This window comes from Mixophyes fleayi, chromosome 10 (genome assembly GCF_038048845.1).
Source record: "Mixophyes fleayi isolate aMixFle1 chromosome 10, aMixFle1.hap1, whole genome shotgun sequence".
Taxonomy (NCBI): Eukaryota; Metazoa; Chordata; class Amphibia; order Anura; family Limnodynastidae; genus Mixophyes; species Mixophyes fleayi.
The window spans coordinates 3,021,410-3,045,374 of NC_134411.1; the positions used below are offsets into that span (position 1 = coordinate 3,021,410).

At 39.8% G+C, this 23,965-nt stretch overlaps 1 protein-coding gene across 2 annotated transcripts in view; it reads left to right on the forward strand.

Moving 5' to 3' along the window:
- Positions 1-12,593, forward strand: part of NXF1 (nuclear RNA export factor 1) — a 37,765-nt gene extending 25,172 nt beyond the window's left edge. For both annotated transcript variants that reach the window (XM_075187644.1, XM_075187645.1), the window contains exons 2-21: positions 807-1,008; positions 1,328-1,472; positions 2,126-2,209; positions 2,328-2,432; positions 2,633-2,710; positions 2,842-2,911; positions 2,989-3,077; positions 4,846-4,953; positions 5,575-5,684; positions 8,577-8,613; positions 8,809-8,877; positions 8,960-9,015; positions 9,331-9,441; positions 9,517-9,575; positions 9,678-9,793; positions 10,055-10,094; positions 10,729-10,801; positions 11,264-11,446; positions 11,598-11,658; positions 11,757-12,593. In XM_075187644.1, the coding sequence (XP_075043745.1) occupies positions 807-1,008; positions 1,328-1,472; positions 2,126-2,209; positions 2,328-2,432; positions 2,633-2,710; positions 2,842-2,911; positions 2,989-3,077; positions 4,846-4,953; positions 5,575-5,684; positions 8,577-8,613; positions 8,809-8,877; positions 8,960-9,015; positions 9,331-9,441; positions 9,517-9,575; positions 9,678-9,793; positions 10,055-10,094; positions 10,729-10,801; positions 11,264-11,446; positions 11,598-11,658; positions 11,757-11,795 (1,835 nt within the window). In that variant the 3' untranslated portion in view covers positions 11,796-12,593. The remainder of the gene's footprint in view (positions 1-806; positions 1,009-1,327; positions 1,473-2,125; positions 2,210-2,327; positions 2,433-2,632; positions 2,711-2,841; positions 2,912-2,988; positions 3,078-4,845; positions 4,954-5,574; positions 5,685-8,576; positions 8,614-8,808; positions 8,878-8,959; positions 9,016-9,330; positions 9,442-9,516; positions 9,576-9,677; positions 9,794-10,054; positions 10,095-10,728; positions 10,802-11,263; positions 11,447-11,597; positions 11,659-11,756) is intronic.
- The last annotated feature ends 11,372 nt before the right edge of the window (positions 12,594-23,965 follow it).

Genomic DNA, 23,965 nt, shown 5'->3' on the forward strand with positions numbered 1-23,965 from the left:
GTTTGGGATTCTGCTCAGGTTCCATTCCATTACCAGCTGCTGTTGGAGAACTCAATGATTGTGACAAAACGTTCTGACTGCAGGGAACGCTATAAAACCCTCCTTAACCTGTCTCCATCTTGGCAACCTGTGATGCAGTAAGAGCAGCGGAGCAAAAAATTGCTCCAGATTTTAATTTCCTGCCCCTGGAGGTAGCAGACTTTTGTTCCCTGAGTAGTCAACCCAGTCCTTTGCTTACAGCATCAGATGGTGCGTTGCCCAGATCCAAAAGAAGGTACAGAAAACAATGAAAAACTACCTACCCTACCTATTACTAGAGACAGGAAAAGATTTGGGTTGGAGGAGCTACCTTGTATACCACCTAGGGGGTGGTGGGGTGTTTTAACCGGTCACTACCTGAACTGGAAAGGGAACCTACCCGTTTTAATGGCTGCTATGGAGGATTATAAAAAGAGCAGTCTGCAACCTAGATTATAGTACAGGGCCTATGCTGGAAAAGAATCACAAGACCAGGGGGTAAATGTATTAACATGCGGGTTCTTCAACACCCGCGAGTTCAGCGTCTTCGGCGATTAAATTTAAAGCGGCGATGCCTTGTAAAGGGAAGTTTCCCTTTACAATGCAGCGCCGCTTTAAATTTAATCGCCGAAGACGCTGAACTCGCGGGTGTTGAAGAACCCGCATGTTAATACATTTACCCCCAGAAGTGTGAGTTGCTATCAAGTCTGTTCTGTGCTTTTTGACATATGAGTTAGGTGCCATGGATTTTAGAGATTTTTCTCACCTTGACCAACACTTCTTTTCAGACCACGATGACAGACTTGGCGGAGGATATTTTGTGAAGAAACGGAAGGGACGTGGCCCCTTCCGGGCTAAAATGTATAGTGAAGGTCCTCATAAGTATCGGAACCGTGGAAGTTACCCTCCTAACAATCCTCGCTTCCGATTGGATGATGAAGATGGAGATGTCTCTATGAGTGATGCACATGAATCTCTTCGGTCAAGATTGTGAGTGCCGCATACTGACAGCCAGAAGACGAGTAGTAGTGGACTGACTAATGACATTGCATGTGTAACAATGACACCGAGACTTGCTAGGGACCTGAGTTAGAATCCCAGTGACCTTCTCACTTAGTCTTTCTGTGTCTCACACCAAAAACTATGGAAAGTGAAACGATGACTGAAATGTTCAATGTATAGCATTGTGTAAAATTAGCGGTTGTCACTATAGCAAAATCGATTACATTGTTGTTTCAAAATAGAAGCCTATACACTGTTTTGTAACCTAGTATTTCTAATTATGTTCTCCCACATCACCCACTTACAGCAATCCTTATATGCGTGGAGGGAGGAGAAGAGACGATAGACACGGAAGAGAGAGTGGGGGCTCACAAGGAAATGCTCCCAGGGATAGTTCTCAGCATGAAAGGACTGAGATTAGCGAGTGCAAACCTAGATGGTTCAAAGTCACGGTAAGTGAACTGTATGAGGTTGTGTTAGTGGCTTTTCTGAAAGTCCTTCATGGCTCAAAAAAAATGTTCTTTTCTTAGAAGGGACTTAGAATGCCATAACTGATATATATGAGCAACTGTGCACTGGTTCTGGAAACAAACTGTTCTTTATCTGCATACCATCTATGTTACAAAAGATAAGATTCTCTCTGACGGCAGCTATAGTTTAGAAACTTAAAATATCTACATGTGTTTGACATTTTGACATTCGCCGTATGTGTTAAAAACGATTGGTCAACCCTTGTTAATGCCAAGTGATACATCTAGTGTGTTGTTATTGACCTAATTAGATATATTATGTCCTTTTGAAAAGACAATGTTCTAATTTTTCCATTGTTTGTACTGTTTTTCCACAAATGTACTGCCTTAGAAGTACACAACGTTTGCATGTTTTTGTTGCAGAAAAGGAGGTTCATCCACTACTTTAGCATAAAGTTGTTGTTTTTTGTTTTCTTTTAATCTCATTGGAATTTCACAAGAGGGAGCAACCTATACACACCTCTCTCTTCCTTTTCTTCCTATTATTGTTTAAGGTTCATTATTCGCAGTGACTTTTAGTGGTTGCTTTAATGTTTTGTTTTTTGTTTTTTTCCTGTTTCTTTTACTATAATCAGATTCCACATGGGAAAAAATACGATAAAGATTGGTTGTTTGATATCTTGCAAAGCAGCGTAACCTTGCCATTTACTCCTGTAGCGGTGAGTTGAAAAGAAATACAGAACTCGGCTCTTATCCACCTGTTATACATTTATTTTTTTATTTTTTTTGTGTGTGTGTGAAAGATCTGATGTGACTTTTATCTGTTCCCCTACATAGTATCATTGTGATAATTCCCGGGCCCACTTCTATGTGGAAGACGCTGCAATAGCAAAATCTTTAAAACAGATTTCCCGGACGTTCACTGACCGAGAAAACTTTAAGGTATGTAGGTTAAGCATTGTTTACGGCAAAAGTCAGTTCAGCTCTCCTTCAGGGTGGGGACCTGCTCCAAATTATGGGTTCTCCTCGTACATGTTTCTTTTGTCCCAGCTTCTTCTCTGATTATATGTCTGTATAATTTCTGAAGTGTACATAACTGAATTGTATATTGCCCATTACTTCCCATGCTCTCTGCTCTTCAGGTTACCATTTTGACTCGTCCGTCTGCCCCACCTTTCATATCAAAGGATATGGCCCCCGAAGAAATTGAGCATTTTAAGGTATTTGTGGTAAAGTTTACAAAGAGGTTTTCAGCTATTAACCCAGTGACTCTAAGCTAATGTCTCCAACAACTTTATTTGGCTTTCTTTGTGTCCTGGACACTGTGTCACTGTCCCTTTCACCCCTCCAGACCTGCATGCAGAAGAGATATGATGGAGCTCAGCAAGCTCTGGACATGAGGTCATTGCGTTCGGATCCAGGTACAAATACAAACTTGTTTCCCATTAATGGACACTCCAATCGCCTCTGGTACTTAACCCCTTTGCTTCTGTTCTAGACATGATTGCAAACAAAATAGACCTTGTTCTGAACAGGAGGTCTTGCATGATGGCTATGCTACAAATCATTGAAGAACATGTCCCAGAGGTGGGTGTCTTTTTTTTCTTTTTCTTTACATTTTTTATTTCTACATGTTAAATATGAAAATAATTGTATATCTAGTTATAAGAACACTGTCTATTTCTGCACTACGAGTGTTGTCCCAAACTGCTGTACTACAGATTTGGGGGTTCCAGTGTAAACATCACAAGGGTCATTCTTGTAATCTTTAATATTATCAGGATAAGTTAGTGTGTTCTTTAACAACTATGGTACAATTCCCATGATATGATGATACAATTGCTGGTGTAGCCCCATGTGCTATGAACAACGTGTGGCTTGTGCAACACACCAGGCAGGTTTCCTACCAGTATTCATTATTTCCCCTACTCTGGTCTATCTCCATTTACAATGTTTTCGCTATTTCTTTAGAAGGGAGTTGTTACATCTAGTTAACCAACATCATATGTCCTGTATAGTTCCCAAAGTGGGACACTCGGTTACTGTGTCTAATGTACTCTTTTGCTTATTAAAACTGAAAACTTTATTGGTCTGCATTTAGACCATTCATTAAATATATATGATATAATTAATTAAAAACAACTAAATAAGCTAGAGTTTAGTGGTAGAGTTAGAGATGCTGAAGTAATAACCTTTTATGCAGAACAGTCTGCATTTCTCCAATGACTGTCCACTTAAATTTTGTCTTTTGATTCTATGAATCTTTTTCTTTAATGTTGTAAGGTTTTTTTGCTAAATATTTCCTAATCCTATTAATCATTTTTTTTAATAGTTTGCCACAATCACTTTTTGTTGTTTTTATTGTTTTTTTGATAATTGGAATAACAGAAAGCAATCGGACCTACCTCTATGTGGTCTTCAAATCTGTTCATTAGTATTCATTTAATTTTTGTCTTGGTTCCCTCTTCTAATAATTGATATTTAATTGTTCTTTTGGATGTGTGAATATTCATTAACCCTCACAGGATACAGCCTGTTTTTAACATGGTGTTGATGGTGTTATTATACAATTTGGTACCAGTAGTGACTTTGTTAATTGTATCACAACTTACTGCTACTATAAAGAGTTGATCTAGTTCATTATTAAGGCATATGCTGTGCTTTTGTTAATACTACCGAGTTAAATTATCAAATATTATCTTTCAGGCATCAAATTATTCTCTTGGATGCATGAACGTTTAATGCAACAATGTTATCTTTTTCTGATTTAATAGAAGATAAATTTATCTTATAAGAGTCAAATTTGACTCTTCTGCATAAACGGTTTTTACTACACCATTTCTAATTCTAACGCTCACTAGGCTTCATTTTATTTCACTGTTGTTTTTAATTTATCATACCTAGTGTAATAAATGGTCTTTAATCAGTGCTTTTTTTTGTAAGAAAAAAGTGCCGAAACTCGCCGCTTTCTGCCCCCTCGTTTTTTTTGTAGCCCTCTTTCTGCGCCTCCACCCTGCTTTCTGTAGTCTGTACTCGCCTTCTATGCTTCTTTTTTCGCTTCTCTGCTAGTTTGATTTGAGAGAAATCACAAACATCAAATATTCAAAAGTTCATTTTAAAACTTGGTAAATCCGTCGAAAAAAGGTGCCGGAATTCTGTATCAGTGAGTTCTATGACAAAAAAAAAAAAGCTCTGGTCTGCATGTATACCAATAAATGTTTGAAGTTGTAGTAAGCAAAATGCACCTCATCCAATGTAACCACTTGTCCCTCTTTGAGAACTGTAGCCCCATATGCTTTTATCTGACTGCATTGTTGCTTTTATCTGACTGCATTGTTGATGTTCCACCATTCAGCTTCTCTCTTTGGATCTCGGAAGCAACAAACTCTATAAACTGGACACCATGTCAGAGATTCACCTCAAAGCCCCTAATCTGAAGAGTCTGAATCTATCTGATAACTTGGTGAGTCTTCTCTATTCTCCCTCTAACCTGTCCTGATACCATGACTAGTCCATTCATCTATTATCCTTTAAAAACAGTAAGCACATTCCCACCAATTTTTCCACTTCTGAGCAGGTTTTCAAGAGAGCCAGAAAACGTTAATATGTAATGTATGTGTTTACTTAAATGAAAATATGCAAAAGAAACCCTCACAGGGATGCATTTGAATAAAAAAGAGCTAATGAAATGGTTATAATAAACAAGATCATGACTTAATGATATATTATATTTTTTTTTAATCTAAGGAAAAATGAGAGAAATTGATGTAGATAGTGTCACTTTATGCTTGATCAGGTGAGGCAGTTGTCTTGTCCACCATGAATCTGTTCAATAAAAATGTATGGGGCAGTAATAAGATACTGTTTTATTAAACCGAAATATACAACCTTATCCTTCTGAGAATTAGACAATCGGTGTGATTAATCGTACACTTATTTATTTATTTTTTTCTGCCATGTCACTCCTAGTTTTGCAGTGGAAACATACACACATACAATTGTCCAGCAAATTACAAATGTATATGGCAAAGATTAAATTCTATTCCATGTCATTGAAGTTCTTCATTGTCTCCCCTTCATACAGTTAAAGTCTGAAAAGGAGTTGGATAAGATAAAAGATCTGAAACTGGAAATGCTGTGGCTGGAAGGCAACCCACTTTGTAGCGGTTTAAAAGACCAGACCGTATACATCAGGTCAGTCAGGCAGTTTCTCACCTTTTGAAAGACCAGATGTGACAGCTGTAGCAGCACTTTGCTGCAGTCCCAACCATGCCCTTGTTACCTAGTGTCTCATGACCCAGGGCAGCTTTGCCTCTGCTTAACACATTGAGGCAGGCTTCAATACATACTTACAAATGTGTATTCCATGCCGCGTTCTCCCCATCGCCTACTTCCCAGGTGCTCCACCCTGGTGTCTTTACTTGCCACACAGCTCTTGGAGCCCAACAGAGTCCTGTTATAATATAATAAACCATTGTTTCTCCTGTTTCAACAGGGACTATATGAGCACTCTAGCCAGCAGTTTGTGTTAGACCAGTCCTGGCAGGTGTGGACAATAAATAACGTCCAACACTTTTCAATAATATTGCACTGCCCCCCACCCGGCTGGCAAAATTATTTGGGGGAGAACACTACCATGAAAACAGGAATTCATAGCGCCACACTGTGTTCTATGCTGTGTTAAAACAGTGACACACTCCCTACGGGCAAGATGGGTATGGCCTTTTGGATCCTCATGTGTAGATAGTGATTTTTTTTTTTTATTTTCCTCTCTAGCTCTTAAATAACAGGGATAGCAAAGGATTTGGTGAGCCTATTTAAACTTAAAAAAAAATCCTCACCATTCATAGAGAAAACTTGTCTTCAGCACAGTTAAAGCCTTGAGTTGGCATAAGTATAGGGAAGAATATTTTAAGTTATTTTACATCCGTTTAGTACATCATTGTGTTTATACACGTTAACTGAACTAGCTGGCTGTAATTTAGAGCATTAATGTGTCGGCCAGTTTATATACATGCTACCTATTACTACTTCACATGCTGAGTCTGTCACCCGATAAGATCCATGCAGAGTTGGGCACATTTCCTGTGACATGTGGTTTTAATACACATCTGTGGCATGCCCTTTGTTTGGTCCCTCTCGAGGCAATGCCAAGAACTATTAAAGTCGCCCAGCCACTTCTATCCGGTTAAGTTTATATTATGTGGGTAGATCAGTTGTTTTTCAGAGGGGTCTGTAGTGCTTGTAATAAATGGAGAGCTTCCCGTAATATAACTCCTCTGTATATCTAAGACATAGCTGCCTTCTTTTTTTTCTCTTCTAAGGACACCTATTAACCTAATCTCTCTGACTTTATCCTTTCACTTCATTACCATTTTTCACCCAATACTTTCTTTTTTTCATGATTTCCGTTCATTTCAGACATTTTATTTTCCATATTTGTCTTTATACATTTCATTCCTCACCCACTCATATGGTACAGCTTGCCTCAGTCCACAAGGTAATTGTTGCCTACTAGTGCTCTCTTTATCGTCCTTCTGCTTCTTATGCTTTGGATGATGGGTTGAGCTAATGTTCTTCACTCTCTATACCGTGTCCCAGCTGAGCAGAAGAAAAATGTATACTTACTGTTGCCCCATTGAATGTCCTTTCATACAACGCATGCACTCACCGCCCCCTTTTGCACAGTGTGGATGTTTGGTCTAAGACGGGTAAGATTCCCCAAGCGGGAGCAACCTAAGGCAGACCTGATAACAGCCATGAGAAGATGAAGACTGCAGGTTGAAATATAAAGCCTAAAGTCTGTCCCCTATTTCAAACACTCGTGTCCTATACTCTACCTGCCAGGAGGGTGGGCTGCAAGCCCTAAGGGACGTGGAAACAAAACCAAGTGTCTACAAATGCACCCCTTAGACCAGACAGCAGGGCACCCATGGAGAAGTGTATAATGGGTTGCCCTGCATGGAACCTCAGTTTGCAAAGCTGGAGCAAAGAGAATTTAACATGGAGGAAGTTGGATTGTTTGGAGGGTGCTGGTTGCAACTTGAGCTTTTGTGGTGCTGACGGAAGCTGTACCTGTGGCGATCACTGCCCACCATTCTCCCAAAACCGTTCTTCCACAAATATTTTCCGATTTCCATTTTCCTTACCATCTCCCACTACCCATTGCCATGCCATACCTCACATGCATCAACTTTCTATTGTTTTCTACTGATTTTCCTTTGCTCATCAACTATCTCATTTATTTTTTGTTTTAGTTTCAGCTGCCCTTAACGTTCCTTAGTGGTATTTCTTTTCCACACTTTCCACATGTACTTCTTTTCCACACTTTCCACAGGTATTTCTATTCCACACTTCAAATGACACGTCTGTCTTTATATAAAAGCTCTCTAAATAGAGTACATGGACAATTTTGAGGCGGTTGGAGGCTTTATTTTTCCAGTGGTGTAATGGATCACACTGGCCTCACCCCTACTAGCACTACTACATTTTATACAACCACACTAACCCTGGCTACATGTGCTTCTCCTCTGCATGGTACTTGGGGTATGACCCAGCAAAGATGAAGGCATAGAAAGGAAGTCATAGGTCAGCATACTTAAGGATAAATGTAAATCAACTTGTTAGATGTATTTGGGTGCAGAAAAGTCTCATCTGCAACATGGACATATTTGGGGGTTAAGATGGGAAGGGGGGTGAATTTGGTGATATGAAAATGGCATCAGTGCATTTAAACTGTCTGTTGCTACAACCTTTTTTATAGCACTATATAGTCAGGAAAACGCTAGCAATAGCTGGACATAATAGTTACAATGCAGAGATGCAGATTTAATAGTAAAGCAGACAGTCTTCATTCTCCAGTGCTTTCAAGCCCATTACTCTGCAAAATCGGGGCAGACCGCGAGGCTGCACTGCCACATTGGCACTGCAGAGATCTTACACCAGCCCACTGTACTAGAATATGGCATGGTGGAGATTTGACAATGGTGCACAGACTGTGGGCTGGGTGTTGCTATTTACTTGCACTGACGTTTTCTGTGTCTTTGTTTCTGTCGAACTACGGATTTCACCCGCCCCTGATGACAGTGCCATTCGAGAACGATTTCCAAAATTATTGCAACTGGTGAGGCTTCCATATTTTATTTGTATGGGCGTTTGTTTTGTAAATATTCTGTGTGATGTGAAAGTTCCTTGTTTCAATATAAATTAACTTTCTTTTCTCTCACACTTGACTCTTTTGCTTCTCTTTCTGCTTCATGTCCTCTCATCTTCCTCCTCTTGCTTTGTATTTTGTTTCTCCTTTACCATACCTTCACAGGATGGACATGAGCTTCCTCCACCGATCACATTTGGTGTAGAAACTCCCACAACACTTCCTCCGTGCAAGGTGAGGTCATGTCTGCTTCTAACAGAGCGTATAGCTGTTGTTTCCACTTCCCTAACAAATTATCTTCCTTTTCTTCTTTTAGGGCAGTTACTTGGCTACAGATGATATTAAAGCGCTGGTTCTGCGTTTTCTTCAACAGTGAGTGGACCTTCACCCCTACACCCCTTCACCTTCTTTCTCATAGCACTTTATTGTATGTACTTTGCTTCATCGCACATTAAGTCACTTCTACTTTCCTCTTGTTTTTGCACATATATCTATTTTACAATTTAACTTTTTCACCACAAACAGTTTCTCCTGTATGTGATTTTGCTCCTTATTAAATTCTTTGTTTTGGTGTATATATATATATAAAACTATAAAAGTGCATTGAATTCAGATTTGTTTTTACAATAAAAACATTGTAGACTCTGCTCTTGTTTTCTGCACACCTTGTATTCTCCATTTCTTCAGATACTTTGCCTGCTACGATAGTGAAGATCGCCAAGGCCTGCTTAACGTTTACCATGATGAAGCTTGCTGTTCCCTGAGCATTCCTAGTCTTACTGGGCCGAATGCTGCCAGGTCTGTAGCATTCTATACACCCTCTTTGTTACAGTACGTACTTCTGTCTCTAATGTAACATGTCTCTTTACATAGGAGCACTTTTGCAGAGTATTTCAACAACAGCAGAAATTTAAAAAGAATACGAGATCAAAGTAGGTTTTGCATATTCTTAAACATTTTTGTGTGAAAAATTGACTCTACCACATAATTTGATGCTATTTCTGATTTACTTTACTCCTTTTTTTTTTTCTTAGCAATGCGCTTTAAACTTATCAAACACAAGCGTCTAAATGTTGTTAGCTTCTTAAATGAGCTTCCACGGACCCAGCATGACCTGAATTCATTTGTCGTGGATATCAATGCTCAGTCTGTGAGTATCCAGGCTCTTGCCCTGACTAGCCTTTCTGTCTACCTAATAGTACATTTTGTTTAATCAGATTTAATTCTCAGTCATCCAGTTTATTTATGCCCTTCATCCATTCTCTGCTCCATCTAGCCTCCTCTTTCATTTTGACTATTCTCATCATCTTTCCCTCCTGACCTTTTCATACTTGCACCACATTTTGGCTTGTTATTGTTGGTTTTGTGCCCTTTTATTGATGCAGTGAAAGATATAATTTTTCTTTTACAGAACACCTTACTGTGTTTTGTGGTCAATGGAGTATTTAAAGGTAAGCGTCTACTACTGTTTTGTTCACTATTTTTTTTTTTTTTTTACTGTAGTTTTCTGTTTTTTCATAGGGCAATAACCTCGCTTTTAAGTGTTCATTTTTACGGCCATTGTTTATGATGTCCCTTTTATACATCCTTATTTGTTCCCGTTATTATGTGTGTCTTTTGCTGTTCTTAGAGCCGTAGGTCTCAATCCATTCCGTCCTCTCCCATGGAGCAGAATAGAACAGTTCAAATTTGCTCTTTCCTGTGAGTTCACACTTCAAAAATGGCTGAAGTTGGGAGCCGTTTTGAAGGCAGGAAAGAAAGTGTTGGGATTAGTCAGAAGTGAATAACCCCTTTTATTTTATTTTTTTTCATTTATAAATTTTTAAATAAAAGTGAACAGCACATGAGTCATTAGAACAGTGATGGCTAACCTGTGACACTCCAGGTGTTGTGAAACTACAAGTCCCAGCATGCTCTGCCAGCTATCAGCTATTTATCTACTGGCAAAGCATGCTGGGGATTGTAGTTTTACAACACCTGGAGTGTCACAGGTTAGCCATCACTGCATTAGAAGTGTGCTAAAGAGATCTGTATACCAAGATACTCTGAGGGTTGTTATACTAACGTGTTCTCTTCTTTCTTCAGTTGAGGGACAGTCAAATGACCCAGTACGCGCTTTCACGCGGGTATTCATAGCTGTACCTGGCACTGATGGGGGGTAAGTCTGACTATCCTATTTGATAAAGTCATAAATGTAGACCGATTTGCTTATATGCTATATTTACATATTACAAGTTAGAGTTGTCTGCATTGTAACTTGGCATCGGTCTAGAATATCCGCCGTGAGGAAGGGGGTGGGTTAGTGTGCGTATTATCTGAGTATAAATCCCATTATCCTCAGCCAGCTATGGTAAAGTTAAGTCGTTGCATAAAGTCATTGTCCATAGCCATGAATAAGTATCTGGTAAACTTTTATAAATTAAGAAAACATGTATGAATTTGTTTTTTCTTTTGTCTTTATATGTATGATGTATTTGTTTCTGTCTGGTTTTGTTCAGTATTTAATAATATGATACTATATGGCTTTGTTTTTTTTCTGTTTCAACAAGAGTAACTAATGCAAGTAGCAGCCAGGTTTGGTGTCTTCTCCTCATAGTAACAAAAATTTCTCCACCATTAGGCTCCTTTTGGTAAATGATGAACAGTTCATAAGGAACGCCAGTACAGAGGAGATTCGCAAAGCCTTCGCCACGCCAGCTCCTACTCCTTCCAGCAGCCCTGTACCCGTCTTGGCTTCAGCACCCCAGGAAATGGTGCAGGCATTCACTCTCTTTTCTGGCATGAACGCAGAGTGGTCTCAGAAGTAAGACTATTTTCAGGTTTCTTGAGACGTTTTGGGTTTCTGTATCTTCAAGTCCTAGGGATGGAATAATTTAAATATAAAAAGGAGTCTATAATCTGGCCTATTGGTCACTGCCCTATGCCCATTCTTACCCATATATCTGTCTCTGCAGGTGTCTTCAGGACAATGGTTGGGACTTCGAACAGTCAGCACAGATTTTTATGAAGCTAAAAGTAAGGCTTTCAGGATTCAACTGTGCTTGCATCTGTCCTTGCTTTCTGACAGTTCGCCATCTAGTTAATGCAATCATTTGTTTTTATTTTTTTTGCAGGCGGAAGGGAAAATTCCAAATATTGCCTTCGCCAAGTGACTTTCCATCATATTTGTTTTTTTAATATTGTCAATAACAATCGAGTTCACACTAAAGACTGATATCTATGGATTCAATGACTTGCTTGTTTAATTCCATTGCAATGGGCATTTCAGGTTCAGTTTCATCATTAAACCACAATCCAATGCAGGATGACGTAATTGTATATATATTCAACACTGAATGGTCTCCTTCCTCTACGAATTGGTGTGCCGTCATCTTCTTGCCTTTTATTTATTTGTAACTTCTTCACAAGGTGATTTAAGGAGAGCATTGGGTTTTTATTTGCACCAATCTGCAACAAATGGATCATTCACACTTACTACCATGTGAATGCCTTAAAATTTAGCCACACAATTTCCCTCTTTCTACCCTACTAAATTGATAAATTCAGCAAAGTAGCATTCATATCCTGGGAAATGTTCAAGAGGGATTTGGACGGATAAACATTGGCAAACAGAGGTAATGGCCTTGTGAGTTTAAAGGAACCGCTGCCTATATTATTTAGTTCATTATCCCAGTAGTAACATAAATCTGTTGTATATTTGCCCCCAAAATTAAAGATTGAGCCGACTATTATTTTTATAAAACTGTTAACCATAATTGTTTTGCAGTAATATCTGGTGATTTCTGATACAGTAAATTTACCTTTTCTATTTGGAATGCAACATCGTTTACTGATCACATCCACTTGTCATATTGACCTATGGCTTAATACCTAGGTGGTAATACCTAGGTCACACCAAAGTGATTTCCTACTGCCCAGTTTTCTATAGCAAAAAACAAAAAAAAACAAAATCCAGAATAATCATCCGTTAAAACAAACAGAAAAAAACAAACAGCAAATTCTGCTGTGATACCAGGAGCAGTGCTTTAACAATATACTAGTGTTTGCATGGCGTTTATTTTAATGTGTTGTATTTTTTTTGCTTTCAGATTCATTTGTCGGTGTGATTAATTTCATATTTGCATTTTGAACACTCTGAGATATGTTACAATCAAATATTTTGATACTTTAAATTTTCATGAAAGTAGTTTTGAACAATGCACCTATGGAATTTGTTAATATTGTATTGCACTGCTCCTAGTCTTACTGATGTCATCCAGGAATGTTAATGTCTAGGACCTGATATATATTTTTTTTATTATTATACCATAGCAATTTTAATTGACCCAAGTAGTTGTGTTTTTTATATATAGTTTTTTATTTTATTTTTTTCCCTTTTAAGAGAAGTATGAGTGATTTTGAGGTCTTCCGAAAAAACATTTTGGTTAACGTTTTGTAGCCTCTGTGTGTGTGTGAATGGGGAAGGGTGGGACTCCTGTCGGGTGTGAATGGGGAAGGGTGGACTCCTGTCGGGTGTGAATGGGGAAGGGTGGACTCCTGTCGGGTGTGAATGAGGAAGGGTGGACTCCTGTCGGGTGTGAATGGGGAAGGGTGGGACTCCTGTCGGGTGTGAATGGGGAAGGGTGGACTCCTGTCGGGTGTGAATGGGGAAGGGTGGACTCCTGTCGGGTGTGAATGGGGAAGGGTGGACTCCTGTGGGGTGTGAATGGGGAAGGGTGGACTCCTGTCGGGTGTGAATGGGGAAGGGTGGACTCCTGTCTGGTGTGAATGAGGAAGGGTGGACTCCTGTCGGGTGTGAATGGGGAAGGGTGGACTCCTGTCGGGTGTGAATGGGGAAGGGTGGACTCCTGTCGGGTGTGAATGGGGAAGGGTGGACTCCTGTGGGGTGTGAATGGGGAAGGGTGGACTCCTGTGGGGTGTGAATGGGGAAGGGTGGACTCCTGTGGGGTGTGAATGGGGAAGGGTGGACTCCTGTGGGGTGTGAATGGGGAAGGGTGGACTCCTGTCGGGTGTGAATGGGGAAGGGTGGACTCCTGTCGGGTGTGAATGGGGAAGGGTGGACTCCTGTCGGGTGTGAATGGGGAAGGGTGGACTCCTGTCGGGTGTGAATGGGGGAAGGGTGGACTCCTGTCGGGTGTGAATGGGGGAAGGGTGGACTCCTGTGGGGTGTGAATGGGGAAGGGTGGACTCCTGTGGGGTGTGAATGGGGAAGGGTGGACTCCTGTGGGGTGTGAATGGGGAAGGGTGGACTCCTGTGGGGTGTGAATGGGGAAGGGTGGACTCCTGTGGGGTGTGAATGGGGAAGGGTGGTGTCATACTTCTTGCATGTGTGGGTTTCTATTTCTCTAATGAGTTGTTTTTGGGTTTTTTTGTTTGTTTTTTTATGTTCAGGAGTTTAGAGAGGTTACAAGACAAGTGTATGGGTAGCTTTGTGAAATTTTTAACAAGAATGTTGATTTGAGACCAGTACTACTAGACCGTTAATTCATGTATATTAAACTGAATTTCTGGCCTGCTATCCATTTTCTAACCTTGCACTATATTAATGAAATGATGGGTTTGTTAATAGTAGGGAAGAAAAGGGCAACATTATGACATTGTCTCCTATAGGGAGAGGAACACTGTGGTTGGTGTGTGTGTGTGTGTGTGTGTGTGTGTGTGTACAAGTTGCAGGGTAAGGATTTGGGGGCTAGAATTGGGATTTGTGGGGGATGATTTGTTGTATATGGGAGAATGAATGTTGTATTGGTAAAGGAACTGGGGCACCTGTTCTATAGGAGGAATTGGATGGGAGATGTGTGTTTAAAAAAGAAATAATTGCAGGCTGAAGGGAATTGGTCTCATTTTGCATTGGGAGGAGGTTTGATAGTTTGAGGTGAAACGTGGTGAATTTGTATAAGGGTCGGGGTGGTTTTCATATCCTCCCTGCTCATCCTGCATTCCTGATCAGTGGAGGAATTAAACCTTACAGGGCATGTTTCATCATTTAGAGTTTGCGTGAGGTAGGTTGTGTGCGCCATTTAATCAGATGGGGGCTGCAGAAAGGTTTGCAAAGTCATTCCTCTGAGGGAGTGTACCACTGTTTTTACCAAATGTGTGTAGTGGTATAATTCCTGATTCTTTATTACCCTTGTATATTTTAATGCTACACCGTGTTTGTATTTAGAGGATGTATAAATTAAATATGCTGTTAGAATACTCATCAACCTGGAAGCTTGCAGCAAAAAGTTTTGTTTTTCTTCGGTAAGAAATGTTTGTTTTTTGGGTTTTTTCATGGAAACGCCTGCAGATGGTGCTTTCAGTCCATACCCTAATACAAGACGGGTATTTAGCACAGTGATGAAAGTGTTTTTTAAATTACTGCGGACTATAGGACACTCACCCCCCAGTTCACAATTACTGCTCCTTCTGATAACCTGTCATGAGTTGTAACAATTTTGATTGTTTCAAAAGTCAACCTGTATAAAGTGCATACAAATAGCTCACTGTGAAATGTTTAATAAATGTGTTTTTTGTTAAAAGTTGTTCTGTTAATTTATTAGTTGGCAAAGCTGGCTTGCAGGTGGATTGAGTAGGAATTAGAAGTTTTTTAAAAAAAATAAATTAATAAAAACATTAGTGTGGCTTTTAGTAACAAAAAATGGCTTACTGAAAAAACTCTGTGTGGGTGGTAGATTGGTTTAGTTAAAAATAAAGCAAACATAGTTATCAAAACAATTTATTTGTATAGCGCCACTGATTCTGCAGCGCTGTACAGAGAACTCCTTCACATCAGTCCCTGCCCATTGCTTAGTCTAAATTCCCTAACACACACACAGACAGAGAGAGACTAGGGTCAATTTTGACAGCGGTATGTTTTTGGAGTGTGGGACAAAACCCACACAAACACGGGGAGAACATACAAACTCCTCACAGATAAGGCCATGGTTGGGAATTGAACTCATGACCCCAGTGCTGTGAGGCAGAAGTGCTAATCCACTATGCCACCATGCTGCCCATAGCCCTGAAAAGAAAAATTTATAATCTACATTAAGCTTCAATATATGAAAACAAAGTATGTGATTGAAGGATGAACAAAATGTGTAAAGGTTCCTGTCAAATGAGCTGTTCTGCAGTTCAGTGCTGCCCAATTGGAGGCCCCCAGGTTGGCACTGACACGGCTACAAGGGTTTTCATTTGTTCAAACTGCTGTTGCTATACAACGAGTAAAAAGCTGCTTAGTTTCAGTACGGTGCAAGTTCATAACATAAGAAGCAAACTTGTTATTCCATTGAACAGAATCACTGCAAACTAGGATGAAATAACAGGGTTTCTTTCCATACTATCTCTTCACACTAGCGGAGCTTTTTCACCCCTGCTAATATGAGGAGAATATAAGCCACCACCATCAAGCGTGTGATATAGGAAGGCTGTTATGGTTGGCACAAAGCTTGTTTATGGGTGGCACAGAACAAGACTACTCAACATGTACTTTTGGTGGGGTGGTCACATCTTTATATAGTCTGCAAGAAGTTACTGTGACTGGTATGGAGCTTTAGTGGGGGGCACTGGGCTGTATACATAAATCACAATAATATTGAGGTAGTCATGAGACTGGTAGGCACAGTGCTTCGTATAGTCTGCACTGAACAGTGCTTTGAACATAATGCCTTTAATCATCCTCAACATTTATATAGAACCAGCAAATTCTGTAGCGCTTTACAATTGGAGAAACAAGTAGTAATAAACAAACTGGGTCAAACAGACAATGGTGGTAGGGCCCTACTTGCAAGTTTACAATCTATGGGATTTGGATACATGAGATTAGGGCTACATATTGCATTTCAGTCCAGCCAGATTGCAAAGGTAATAAGCAAAAGGGATTATTATGCTATATGATCCAGTCACACCACAATGTTTGTCAGTGGGTTGTTGTCTTGTGTGAATTGTGTAATAGGTGGTAATCTAGTGAGGTTAAGAAGGTGGTTGATGAATATTATAAGCTTGTTTGAAGAGGTGAGGTTTCAGAGAATGCTTGAAGGTTTATAGGCCTTAATGGTAGCAATTCTGTATATTATGGGCACAGAACAGTACTGTGGTGGGCAACAGGTCTGTGTATGGTGGTTATGAGACTATTGATGGCATGATGGTTTTATGCCAGTCATGGGGTTGTATATGATGAACATAGGGCTGTATGTTGGCAGTACCAGACACGGGGATATGCTATTTACTGATTTTGTCTTTGTTTATTTTTACACCATGCTGTGTGCACTAAATATTTACACTTACTCTGTATATCCTCATGCATTGTACACTAAATATATACAGTCAAGTCCATAAATATTGGGACATCGACACAATTCTCATATTTTGGGCTCTATACACCACCACAATGGATTTGAAATGAAACTAACAAGATGTGCTTTAACAGCAGACTTTTAGCTTAAATTTGAGGGGATTTACATCCAAATCAGGTGCATAGTGTAGGAATTACAACGGTTTCTATATGTGCCTCTCCCACTTTTTAAGGGACCAAAAGTAATGGGACAAACTAAACAATCCTACATCAAACTTTCACTTTTTACTACTATGTTGCAAATCCTTTGCAGTCAATTACAGCCTGAACACTGGAAGGCATAGCCATCACCATACGCTGGGTTTCATCCCTGGTGAAGCTCTGCCAGGCCTCTACTGCAAATGTCTTCAGTTCCTGCTTGTTCTTGGGGCATTTTCCCTTCAGTTTTGTCTTCAAGTGAAATGCAGCTCAGTCGGATTCAGGTCAGGTGATTGACTTGGCCATTGCATAACATTCCACTTGTTAGCCTTCAAAAACTCCTTGGTTGCTTTTGCAGTATGCTTCGGATCATTGTCCATCTGCACTGTGAAGTGCCGTCCAATGAGTTCTGAAGCATTTGACTGAATATGAGCAGATAATATTGCCCGAAACATTTCAGAATTCATCCTGCTGGTTTTGTCAGCAGTCACATCATCAATAAATACAAGGGAACCAGTTCCATTGGCAGCCATACATGTCCACGCCATGACACTACCACCACCATGCTTCACTGATGAGGTGGTATGTTTTGGATCATGAGCAGTTCCTTTCCTTCTCCATACTCTTCTCTTCCCATCACTCTGGTACAAGTTGATCTTTGTCTCATCTGTCCATAGAATGTTGTTCCAGAACTGTAATGGCTTTTTTTAAGATGTTTGACAAACTAATCTGGTCTTCCTGTTTTTGTGGCTCACAAATGGTTTACATCTTTTGGTGAACCCTCTATTCACTCTTGTGAAGTCTTCTCTTGATTGTTGACTTGAACACTCTCCAGGAGGTAGGTGTATATGTGTCATTGATTTGGCCAACTGTTGTGAAGGGGTTTTTCTTCACCAGGGAAAACAATTCTTCTGTCATCCACCACAGTTGTTTTCCGTGGTCTTCCAGGTCTTTTGGTGTTGTTGAGCTCTCCGGTGCGTTCTTTTTTTTTTTAAGAATGTTCCAAACAGTTGATTTCGCCACACCTTATTTTTTTTAGCTATCTCTCTGATGGGTTTGTTTTGATTTTTCAGCCTAATGATGGCTTGCTTCACTGATAGTGACAGCTCTTTGGATCTCATATTGAGTCGACAGCAACAGATTCCAAATGCAGATGTCGCACCTAGAATCAACTCCAGACCTTTTACCTGCTTAATTAATGATGAAATAACGAGGGAATAGACCACACATGTCCATGAAATAGGATTTGTGCCGATTGTCCCATTACTTTTGGTCCCTTAAAAAGTGGGAGGCACATATAGAAACCGTTGTTATTCCTACACCGTTCACCTGATTTGGATGTAAATCCCCTCAAATTAAAGCTGAAAGTCTGCAGTTAAAGCACATCTTGTTAGTTTCATTTCAAATCCATTGTGGTGGTTTATAGAGCCCAAAATATGAGAATTGTGTTGATGTCCCAATATTTATGGACTTGTCTGTACTTTTTCACCCAGAGCACAAAATGTCAAGTATATAAATGCCGCTGTACTAAACACCCTTTTCTGTACTACCTGATGCTCTCTATTCCTCCACCAAAAATCTTTCTAAGAACTGGTTTCCATAGAAAAGCTAAAATTAGCAAATGTGTTAACTACATAGGCTTAAATATAACTGAAGAAGCTGACAAGACATCACTTGTCAAAGTGTTCTTCAAAATTCTACCCATTAGACTGCTTTTGAACGGGTATGTCCATTTACAATAAAATTAAAACTGCTAAGACTTGTGTTTTTCACTTTTTTTGACCTGGACGTGGTGGGCCATCCAGGAACACTTAAAATTGTTTTGCGTAGAAGATGTTTCATAAAGATTCTCCACTCATTAAGCAGGCTGAAGTTTCAAGTTATATACAACATTGCCCTATTTATATTTGACTTGTATAAAAGACACTCCTTAACATTCAAAAAATCTTGTTTAGTATAAGAAGATTAGGTATGGTGTGTGTACTTCAATAAACTTGTACATTCTATAAGAAGTTAGATTAAGTTGTTAATGAGAATATACAACATTTAAAAAGATAAATAGTAGACTGAAGGTTTTTCATCTAATACCCAGGAATCCTGAAGAAATTCACTTGTGTAGTTTAGTGCTTACAAACCCAAAAGAAAATCCCTTTGGAAAAATTCTGTTAAATGTATACAAATATACATGCAAACTACCAGCAGCAATTCCACAGAGGTTGATTAAATTAACTGAATATTATAGCTGATGGAAATCGAGCTGTCCGTATCCTCCCTGTAGTATAAGGGTTGCTGAGGCTGTGATGTCAGAATATTTCCTTGCCGACTGTAACCAACGCAATTCGGGACTGACCCACCCCTTTGTCAGATTTTGTTGCCATAGCAACGTTTCTGTTATTAGAAGCATGCAGTGTTATTCCTTTCTGTTAAACCTCAGTAAACTATTCAAATCCGTACTAATCAGATGCAGTCCGATATTAACATTAATGCTGAGGGAGGGAAAATCAATTACTTAAAAGAAAATGGTTCCACCTCCTGATTTAAGCTAAATGGTACAAGTTAATTTAATCGCTAATCCACACAAGTGGTCTCTTACACCATTATTCAAGACAGCAGGGGTCCCCATTATGTAACAATGTTATTATTTTAGACAAATGTTAGACAAACACACAGGCAATACTGTGTGCACTACTTTTAGTTGCACGAAGCTCTGCCTTCACAAGCAGTTCAGCTTGAAGCTGGACATACCTCCCAGCTGTCCTTGTAATCGGACCAAATGTCACTAACAAGACAATCGCCCTAATTCAGGACTTCACTACCAGATTCAGGACAGTTGGCAGACTGTCCTGGTCTCTCCTACCTGTTCTTGTTACTTTCACCACCTGTGGCTGTTAGTGTCTTTAGTTGCTGCTTGTCTGGATCCTGGAATGTTGGAGGCCCTATTTGGAAAACTCCAACCAGCCTTAGGATTAGATTTACTAAGCTGCGGGTTTGAAAACGTGGGGATGTTGCCTATAGCAACGAATCAGATTCTAGCTCTCATTTTGTGGAAAGTACTAAATAAAAGCTAGAATCTGATTGGTTGCTATAGGCAACATCCCCACTTTTTCAAACCTGCAGTTTAGTAAATCTAGTCCTTAGTGTTTAATCAATGCAACACATGTTTTATAACTAGGCCTCCCTCCAGCCCCAACATTAAAACACTAGTATTCACGTTTAATAGTTGCTATATAAATAGCTGCTGCTGATAAATAAACCTATTTCCCTTCCTCCAAACAATCCCAGCAATAAATTTAAATAGAATTTATGTTTAATAAATATACCTATTTCCTGCAACCATCACTGCCAATAAATAATTTAAATTCACATTTAATAAATAGATGTTATTTTTTTCCCCAAACAGCCCCACTTTCAATTAATAACCCCAAACCACCCCCAGCATTAAATTAAAGGTCCAATCAACCCTTTTTAAATTGTTAGACCCCAATATTAAATTAAATGACCCCACTTCACCCCACAAATAAAATAGCACCAATTAAATAATTAGCCCCCACCCAAACGCCACCATTAAATCAATAGCCTAACTCCCACATTATATTAACACTCTCCCCCTTCCCTCATTCCTGAGTACATGCCCCCAATTGATATTAAGCCACCATAGAGCCCACAAATCATATTATGCCACAGAGTGAACATATTAATGCCACTAAATTATATTTGTATAAACTGAGTTTATATAAATATTTATTAGGAATAATTATGGATTATATATAAGAGCATATTAACTGCAATATACAAGTATATTAAAAGTCAGCTTGGAGCTCTATAACCTCATGGTTTGTGGCTTATTTTATGTCATAGTAAGTCCCCTGTTTTCTGTGTGGCATCCTTTCTGTTCTCACCCCCCTCTGTTTTCTGTGTGGCATCCTTTCTGTTCTCAAACCCCCCTCTGTTTCTTGTGTGGCATCCTTTCTCTTCTAACGCCCCGACCCGAGCGACGAGAGAGGCTGTCTGCATCTCTCACACACTGGATGTAACAAGGTGTGATGGGGAGAGGGGGAATGGAAGGGGATGTCTTAATATAATGTGGGTGGGAGGTAGGCTATGAAATTAATGGTGGTGTTTAGGTGGGAGCTAATTAATGGGTGTTATTTTATTTGTGGAATGATGGTGGGACACTTTTATTGGTGGGGCCTATTATTTTAAGATGTGGCGGCGGGACCATAACTGTAATGCTGCAGTAGTTTGGATGCTATTGAATGTGGTGTTGAGTTTGGGGAGGAGGGCTATTTATTAATTATATGCTATTAATGTAATGTTAGGGCTGTTTGGAGTAAATAGATCTATTTATCAAATATGAATATTATTTTAATGTTGGGGCTAGAGGGAGACCTAATTATTAAACCTTGGTGCTACTGATTTGGCGTTTTCTAAATTTCATGTACCCATTTTTTATTTTATTTTTTCAAAATAGGGTCTTCAGCATTTCAGGATCCAGACAAGCAGCAACTGATGTAAAGAAACCAGCATCCACAAGTAGGGAAGCGACAAAAACAGGACACACACATAGAGTACAGACAATGGGCATACATACACTTGGCACACTTGCAGAAACAGACACGCACACACATATACTGTGGCCTGCCTACATAAGGCCACTTTCATACTTTTTTTCCTGGACCACTTTACGATCCCAATCCACCCTTGCCTATATACAGATTTATAGATGTTGCACAACAAGGATGAGGGGTGCTGTCTCTCTCTGCAGCCAAGGCCTTTGACTTAAGCTGGGTGCACACTACACTGTTTTCATCCAATAATCGGCTCAAACAGCCGACATACGACCGTTTTTTCAAAAGTCGGGTCAGTGTGTGCAGTGACACGATGGTCGAAAGTCTGCCCAAATGGACGATTATCGCCTCATTTGGTTGGTCGTACCATTTAATATTTTCGTTCCAATCTCGTTTCCACTGTGTAGTGTGTATAAACTTCCGACCGATCCACAACAGTGAGTACGAAATTACAGTCATTGCTCACGACAACATGGGTGTAAAAAGTCGCTAAAGGGACGTCCGCTCTTCCCTTTATCGTCCTAAACAAGGCTCGTGTGTATGCAGTCCATGGACCGAGCGATCGGAACATCGATCGCATGTAAAATCGCTCGGCATAAAAAGTTGGTCGAAATTTCTGTAGTGTACCCAGCTTTAGTGGGATGGTGAAATCTGCAGGAAGTTATGAAGGGTTCTGGAACGGGGTCTAAATTATTCAGTGGGTTAGCTTGTTATACTTGGCTCACTGGCTGCAATACGATGTGTTAACAGATATGTTACTAAACCCTTAAAACTGGGGGCGGAGGAGTACTAGGGAAGCGTGTCCGTTGTCAACACCATTATTCACTCTGGCTACTGAACTGGCTTGTCTTATTAGATCACATCCAAGCATTTGTGGTATTCCAGCAGGTGACACTATTTATACTACTGCCCTATATGCAGATAATGTGCTGCTCTTTTGGCAGAATCAAATGATTCACTTGACAATTTGCTGGAGGTTGTTGACAAATTTCTTATTTTTTCGGGTCTACTTTCCCTTTTGTTTTCTCTACTAATGAGGTGAGGGGATTGGATAGAGTAACATTTATCATACTTACCTGTAGACATCAGATGGTTAACACTCTTTCTGGCTCACAGACAAGTTAGCACTTCTGCCTTGCAGCACTGGGGTCAGGAGTTCAATTCCCGACCATGGCCTTATCTGTGAGGAGTTTGTATGTTCTCCCTGTGTTTGCGTGGGTTTCCTCCGGGTGCTGTGGTTTCCTCCTACACTCCAAAAACATACTGGTAGGTTAATTGGCTGCTAACAAATTAACCCTAGTTTGTCTCTGTGTGTGTTAGGGAATTTAGACTGTAAGCCCCAATGGGGCAGGGACTGATGTTGAATGAGTTCTCTGTACCGCGCTGCGGAATTAGTGGCGCTATATAAATAAATGGTGATGATGATCCATTAAATCCCCCCTCCCTATACCACTTCATGAATGTGTAAGGATTTGAGGGAGGAAGTGAACCTATTGTGCCGCTGGTAATTGGCATTGTGACCTCATCCACAGGTGAAGGCCATGAGGTGGTCAAATTTATACTCGCAGCAAGCACAGCAGATAATTTGCAGAATCAGTGACTGATCTGTGTGATCATTACGTATAGAAATTGGGAATAGTGGCGAGCAAGTGGGTGGACGGATGTAAAGTTACATAAAACAGCATTAAAGAGATTTGAGAGAAGTAAAGGTGTTTGCTTACCTGTTAACTAGAGTACACCCCAACCCTTTATCCCTCCCTTCACACATCCAGCACACTTCACTATCCTCAAAATATTTTCATCTACTTTTCTCCTAATGTCATTAAAAGCAGATGCTACACAAAATATTTTAATTAATACCCTGAGCCTATAAAGGTACTTGGGCAATCGTGTAAAGTTGGAGAGGGCGAGAACGGGGGATTCGGTTCTGAAACAGATCCCTGATAACAGAATCCCCTACTATAAGTTTGGGGAGTGAAGTCCATCTTTTTTTTTTTTTTTTTTTTCCAATTACGCTTCTATAATTGACAAATACCCATTCATTTCACCATTTTGTCCCTCCCGATGATTTGTTTGACTTTTTTTTATTTAATCTTCACAATTTTATTCACATTGCCAATCACCACACTCTGCTTGTTATTTTTTATTTAAAGTGCTGACATATTACACAGCACAAACAAATGATCTATAATGACATGAAATGGAAGGTAAAGATGGCTTTGCGGAAATGAGCTTACAATCTCAGAGGTGTGAGGAACACTTGGTACATAAGGTAGCAGAA